General features: G+C 35.0%; 1 protein-coding gene across 1 annotated transcript in view; it reads right to left on the reverse strand.

Annotated features, from left to right (window-relative positions):
• LOAG_18553 (E3 ubiquitin-protein ligase UBR5) overlaps positions 1-6,951 on the reverse strand; it is a 24,134-nt gene that overhangs the window by 12,820 nt on the left and 4,363 nt on the right. The window contains exons 13-34 of the mRNA XM_020451216.1: positions 6,218-6,339; positions 5,832-6,084; positions 5,416-5,567; positions 5,033-5,213; positions 4,723-4,887; positions 4,284-4,448; positions 4,018-4,105; positions 3,830-3,909; positions 3,611-3,685; positions 3,309-3,438; positions 2,757-2,869; positions 2,499-2,647; positions 2,219-2,310; positions 2,002-2,148; positions 1,624-1,727; positions 1,390-1,510; positions 1,205-1,307; positions 931-1,046; positions 736-840; positions 542-652; positions 261-426; positions 32-127 (exon numbers count right to left, since the gene is read on the reverse strand). Coding sequence (XP_020305020.1) covers positions 32-127; positions 261-426; positions 542-652; positions 736-840; positions 931-1,046; positions 1,205-1,307; positions 1,390-1,510; positions 1,624-1,727; positions 2,002-2,148; positions 2,219-2,310; positions 2,499-2,647; positions 2,757-2,869; positions 3,309-3,438; positions 3,611-3,685; positions 3,830-3,909; positions 4,018-4,105; positions 4,284-4,448; positions 4,723-4,887; positions 5,033-5,213; positions 5,416-5,567; positions 5,832-6,084; positions 6,218-6,339 — 2,834 coding nt within the window. The remainder of the gene's footprint in view (positions 1-31; positions 128-260; positions 427-541; positions 653-735; positions 841-930; positions 1,047-1,204; positions 1,308-1,389; positions 1,511-1,623; positions 1,728-2,001; positions 2,149-2,218; positions 2,311-2,498; positions 2,648-2,756; positions 2,870-3,308; positions 3,439-3,610; positions 3,686-3,829; positions 3,910-4,017; positions 4,106-4,283; positions 4,449-4,722; positions 4,888-5,032; positions 5,214-5,415; positions 5,568-5,831; positions 6,085-6,217; positions 6,340-6,951) is intronic.

The raw sequence follows: 6,951 nt of genomic DNA on the forward strand, positions 1-6,951 counted from the left end.
ATTTCAGAACAGAAAATGACACAAAAACTACCTTTCGTTTTCGACCAAATTTCACTACAGCAAGATCATCCCCAGCAGTATTAACTGTTGACAAATCGATTTTTGAATTCAAAAACTTTTCTATCACCTACAAATCTTGTGCAAATTAAAATACTTATCAGAAATTATGACAAAGTTAGGAAGTTAGGGACAGAATTAATGAAGCCAATTAACGGCAGTTACGTTATTCTTTCACTTTTGTATCGTAAAACAAAACCAACATCAAGAGGATCATTGGTAATATTCTGCGCAATGACTGAAGTAGGTTTGATTATTCCAAGTCGTACAGGAGCAATCAAAGAATCAGCCATATTGCACAACTCATTTATCGAATAATTCAGCAGAGTTTGAAATATGCGGCGACATTTCAATACAAAATTCGTCACGCTAAAATCAGAGATCTATTCTCCGCTACAGCATATATTACACACCGCATTCTACAAAATGCCAAAAATTTCCCCTAAACATACAGTCAAATCAGCGATTAAAAGATAGGACCTACTTTTTCTTCTTAGCTTCCTTAGCTGCGGAATTTTCACGCCCACTTGTTGATCTCACGAGTGATAACAAACCGGTGAAACTAACAGTATGCAAGCCAGGACCAAAGATTCGTCTGAAAGATGCAAAATCTTTCCAACAATTCAATTTGAATAACAAATAAGACCTCAAATAATGATCAAATTCATAATAACAAACCTTGGTGGGGTGTTTCCAGATGCCATTGCTTGTGAAATGCCGCTTGTTGTAGCTGTAGCAACTGTGATGGCTGCCGGTGACAATAATGTTAAAAGCATGAACATCCTCAAAATGTTGAAAGTGAAAAACATGAAACTCTAAACATTCACTAAATGGCAGTATTCATGTATTCATGATCAAGTGGCTATCACAAACCTGATAACTGCGCGTACAAAACGTGAAATTATAGAATCGATATCAGGATCTCTTTTCATCTCTTCGTTGTTCTTATTTGCTTCTGCTATCAATGTATTCAGTAAGGTATCAATATGCTAAAACAGTAGTTGAGATAAAAACACATATTCCTCCTAAACTAGGTATTTTGAAATTATCTTCAACATGCAACAAATATCTTCACCACTGCTAAAATTTAGAGAACCTTTCCGATTCACTCCTACTACTCCTTAAATTCTTTTCAGTTTGAACTTACAGTTTCCGAGCATTTCGCCAATAAGATGAAAGCAAATTTGTCAAGATGTGAACATCCATGTTGTTGATTTAAATGAAACACTTCTTCCATTACCAGCGCATCGCTAAAAATATTTCAGTTACAACTAGCAAAAATTTTAAGAAATTTGCGAATAGCCTTCGATTCACGTGAAAACTTTCACTCACTTTTGCATGCCTTTAACACCCAACATTATCAGGCTTTTAACCGCACGCCAATCAGCTAGAAGTTTTGCGAAAGCAGTACGTGCAAATTTCGGTGGTTCCAAATCGTGCTCTGGAGTGGTATCTGAAAATGTCATCACATTCAGAAATAACCTAACTACTTCATAGAATTAATAAATATAAATTTGAAATGCGAACAAATAAATTAGAAGTTCAATTGGGATAAACACAACTAACCATTTGCCCCCTGAGATTTCTTCATCATTCGACGTTGATAATGTTCCTGTTCAATGATTTGTCTGCCCACAGTTCGAGCCAAAAACAACAATAAATGTTCCCCCCTATAGCACAAAACACAATCGACATAATAGGCATAATGAAAAAAATTCATTTATAGTTAATATCATAGAATTCCAAAATTATTTTTTCGCTTTGAACAAACATAAAGATGTTGCTTCCATTTTAAGGAATTAGTTACTACCTATCCCAGATCCTCATCGGGTTTTAACTAAGGAATGAAAATGAAATTACTGTTTGAATTTATAGACAACTGCTTTAAGTATCACTCACAAACCACAGCAATCTGAAGAAACAACAGAAATATAGAAAACATACCTAGAATTTGTACGATGAATTAGATCGGTGTTATTGAGCAACACGGATATCAATTTTTCCCGACGTGGTGTATTACCTGCAACAAGGGCTCGGCAGGAACATTTTTCCCAGCAATCACAGTAAGCCGTTGGAGATGTCCTTTTCAATCTGCAGTTTTTTAATAATAAAATCCAAAGTAAAGAATACAGACATACGACAGTAAAAATCAAGAAATAACCTGCACTCATGATTGCGATGGCAAGTATATGCACATTCCGTGCAACAACACAAGGTACCAACTAATCCACATGTTCGACATTCGAATATATCCTAAAGTTCGTTTGTATCTTAGAATAGAGAATCAGTCAAACTCATTCCCGAATACTACTATAAATTCAGCTTAGAATCGAACCGTTATCATAATTAATGACATAAAGAGTTTAAGAAGTGATAGAGTATCAATGAATAAAACAAAATAAATCGAACTACTTTTTGACTAATAAAATCTCCATCCAAACCTGATTGATATGCTCATCACCGGTCCACGTAAAGCTACAAGTATCATTCATACAAAGCATGAATAAAGGCGAATCATCTGGTCTACTTCCTAATGGATATATGATGGAATTTAAAATCCCATCAGCTGACTGTTTTTTGCCTTGAACACCTGCAAAACTAGTTTAATTTGAAAATTATAGTTCCATTAACGAGGTGAGCATGCATAAGTATGCAGTTATAATCTACCAATAATCAATTCGAAAAAAAAAAATACTGACCAGCGATCAGCGCTTCTTTCTGCAACTCTTCAGCAGCCAGCCAGAGAATGAAAGCGGCTGTATACGCTCTGTAGTTAACAGCGCACATGAAAGGCGTATGTCCATTAATATCTCTGAAATTAAAAATAAGAAAATATGCTCAACATCGGACACTAAAGGACACAATAAGTATGCATAATTCAGATGAAATTTGGTGCTGGAACATGTAATACAAGAGTATATGTTTGCAGTTACCTATCAGTTTTCTTACATTTCTTCGACTTAATCAGTCATGAAATGTTTTCCCGCATAGCGCAGTAGGTAATGGTGAATGTCTTGCAGACAGTTACTCGAATCGCCTATTTTTTTTCCATAAGCCATTTAATCATTTATTCCAATCGACCAAATACTAACACTGTTATTTAAACTAATTTCTTATCATTCTTAAACCAAATTCATACGGTAGTTTAGAGCCAAGAAATAACCTCACATATTAAGCTTGCCTTTACAATCATCCTGATATGCCTTCTTTTTAATGGTTTTGATAAAAAAAGAGAATAACAGCAAAATTACTTCGTTGTCAGCAATTCGAGGAGATATGGTGCAACGGTAGAGTTATAACAGAGAGTCTTGACAATTTCTATCGAGTTGCACTGGCGTACTTTTGGTTCGTTGTTCGCATTAACAATAATCGGCATCGATGCTGAACAAAATTTCCCTCGCATAATATCACCCAAAATTTATTGATTCATCAGGCATAAACTATTTTGAAAAAAAAAACACCAAAAGGCACAGATTTTAGTGGAAACCTAAGGGTAAAAAATCGATTAAAGCTGAAACATTATTTTTACAATATTAATTATATATAGAAGAACCTTCTTCTTTCATGTCTTCTATGAAAACAGATGATTTCTTCGCATCTTTTAGGCTTCTCGCAAAATCTGCTAGCACTAAAAAATGAATATGACTTTCACGTTGTAGTAAATGAAACATTAAGTGAACATAAGTTCATATATACGATTCAGTGCTTTGAAAGATACTTCAAAAGAAAGTAAATACAGCAAAAATTTTTTATTGATCACGAAAAATCTCACCATCTTCCATGTTGCCAACATCATGACCTGGTCTCCGCAATGGATTATTTGCCATTAATTCTCGTATTAGCATTTCTTCTCTGAAATATTATGGATTCTTGACTCCATTATTTTAGAAGCCAAAGAAATAACTTCAGGAATTTCGAACACATCACAAAATTTAAGGAAAAAGAAATATGAAAACAAACTCGGCATTAGCTCCATGACGTCTCAACATACGTTGCCAACGGCTATCAAAAGCAGTACGAGTTTCTTCAGCGGCTGACATATCCGCAGCTGCAATCAAAAATTTCAAACACAAAAGTATAAATATACAGTTCCTCCCTCAATGTTTAATTTTTCCACATGACAATAACAAAAATACTACACTTCGCCATATAGCTATCCGACCTAGGAAAAGTCTTGGCTCCTTCACATGAAGGCCTCGTCTAACAGTAAACATAATATCACCTACCTGTTAAACGCTGCAAAGGTTTATTTTCTGTATCAACTGAAATTTCCATTGTGTCCGCCTCTTCTTTATTAGTTGTTGCGAAACTGTTCATGACTGCAGCATGAAGAATAGTTCGATTCCCATCCGCACGAGAGCTCAAAACCTCGGCTTTCACAATCTCTCGATCTAGAAATGATTTATAAGTCAGCATCTTTGAAATGGTAATTGTCTTGTTTGGGACTAGTAGTCAATGGAGCTCTCCGGCAAAAACAAAAGCTGCATTATCAAAACATGTTCAATCACAAAAGTTCGATGACTGCAGTATGGAATACCATTACCTTTTATTTTGCTGACTGCAAAAGCAACTGTAAATAGCAAACAATAACGTAAAACTGATGATCAAATAAAACTTCTGAAAATTTATATACGAAAAAGAAAGTCCAAAAAAAAGAAAGTCTACCTGATTCTTTCGAGAGTGCATCAAGCACCAAATCCACACCTTGCAGGTCGCAATATAGAACAGTCTGTAGCAGAGATGGTATTCTTGGACGAGTGCTTGAAGGAGATGGAGCAATTAAAGTTACCATAACTCCAGTACGATTTGCATTCCGTGATGTAGATGATGCTGGAAAAACTGCTATTACCGACTCTTACTCCATGTTCACAGAGGAGATCAGAAAGTGAACGGATGAAAAACGGCAAAAAATCCATTTAATGAACTTCGGAATTATGCAGCAAATCCTATATAACTTTAATAGAACCGTACGTACAATCATCATTGGCAGTTGCTGCAGTATTTTCATTATCTCCAGAATCCAATGGCCTCAAACCAACTGCAAAATTATGTATTTTTGGCAAAGCACAGTAAACTGGCTCACGGAATCCTCCCGCTGCATCACGTACCATAGGTATTATCGAACCGTTACTGTCGCTTATCATCATAATCATTTCCTAAATCTCGCCCAATGAAAAAATCACGAGGTTATAAAAAGTTGTGAAAGAAAAATCGACTAATACTTTGCAAGTAATCAAAGTAAAGAGAAAAAAATTACAAAAAAATTTGCCAGATCGTACGATTTTTGATCAAAAGAACAAATTTGAAAATACCAAATGGGGAATTTCGAAAACCGTCGAAAAAACTCAATTAACATACATCTCCATAATTCTCAAGTCGCGGCAGATGCAATCCGGCGTTGCACACTGCTGAAACATTCACCGGCAATACGTGATCACTTTGTATTTTACCAAATACACTAGCACGAACCAAATGAAGCCGTCCTCGTTTTTCGATCAACAACCGTAAACCTGAGTGGACTTACAAATTAATGAGATAGAAAGCGAGATTATACGAACGCCACGGCACTAATGATAACTCAGCCGAAACTTCATTTCTTTTAATTCCCACATTCAAAAATCATTGAAAATCTTCAATACATTTAAGTCATTTGCTTTACTAATGATTTCATAGAATCGTTGAGATCATCTCAATTTTACGTTACTACACAATTTATTGTCTACAAGGGAAGTGCGAAACATTGTAAGTAACAAAAAATTATGAAAACAGCAAACCGGTATTGTCTATGGTCAAAGAGTGCACTTTCTTCATCGATAAACCACCCGGCAATTGTATTTTTTGCATGTGTCTCTGGAAATTCTCAGGACAGCGAGGTATTCTACTGTTTGGCGTTACAACAACAAGATCGTCCTTGCGCATCAGCCGAATTTTCCCTAAATCATATGCATCTTGATTTTGGCTGACTGCGTCACCACTATCATTAGAGACGACCGGTTTATATACAATTCCGCAGTAAGCTCCATCAACCTAAAAAAAAGTTTTGCACAATTAAGTTCAGGATTCAAAAAGATGATTAAGTTTTCGCTTTACAATAATATAATGGGGCAGATAAAAGATCCAACAGAAATTATCACAAAATTTGAAAAAAATATAAACATACAATTTTAACAACGGCTGTGTCCTGTGAGTTTTCTTTATGGATGAATATTACTTCATTGAGGGCCCATGCAGTTTCCCGGTAGGTATTTCCTTTCTGCTCCTCACGTGGTCTTTTACCGTATTCTGAAAACATGGACTTTTCGTTTCAAAAAAATGAGTTTAATATTTCAAGATTTCATAACGAATACGTAAAATATTACCCAGTAGACATTACACAGAAACTGAAAGATGATGTCGAAATGAAACCAGTCATTCCGAAATGAAAAATACATAATTCCCCAAAGTAATGGAAAGTGAAGCGAGAAAAAGTGTAAGCGTAAATTGCACCATACAACCTTAGAGTTAAACTGAAGAAAAGCAATAATTTTTGTTTTTTAAAGAAAAAGGCTACTACTACATGGCAAATTAGAATGCAGCTAAGAAGCATGAAGAGAGTCAACTAGGAATATAACATAAACATCCCACAAAGCCAATTTAAACACCCATAGAAACTGTCGCTTCACTTTGGTGTTACAGCTGGATGCGCTGATTTAATTCTTCAATATGTTTTCAATATTTTTTCCTATCTTACAGAGCATTAAAAAATACAGGAAATTAAATTCATATAGGATGTATAATATTGTAAAATGTAAGAAATTAAATTTGATTAAAGCATATATAATATATGTAATGCACTGAATTCTAAAATGGGAAAATAAAGAGGGAATAAATCCAATGTAATTTCGATATTTTGTC

This window comes from Loa loa, assembly GCF_000183805.2.
Source record: "Loa loa unplaced genomic scaffold supercont3.361, whole genome shotgun sequence".
NCBI classification, from domain to species: domain Eukaryota; kingdom Metazoa; phylum Nematoda; class Chromadorea; order Rhabditida; family Onchocercidae; genus Loa; species Loa loa.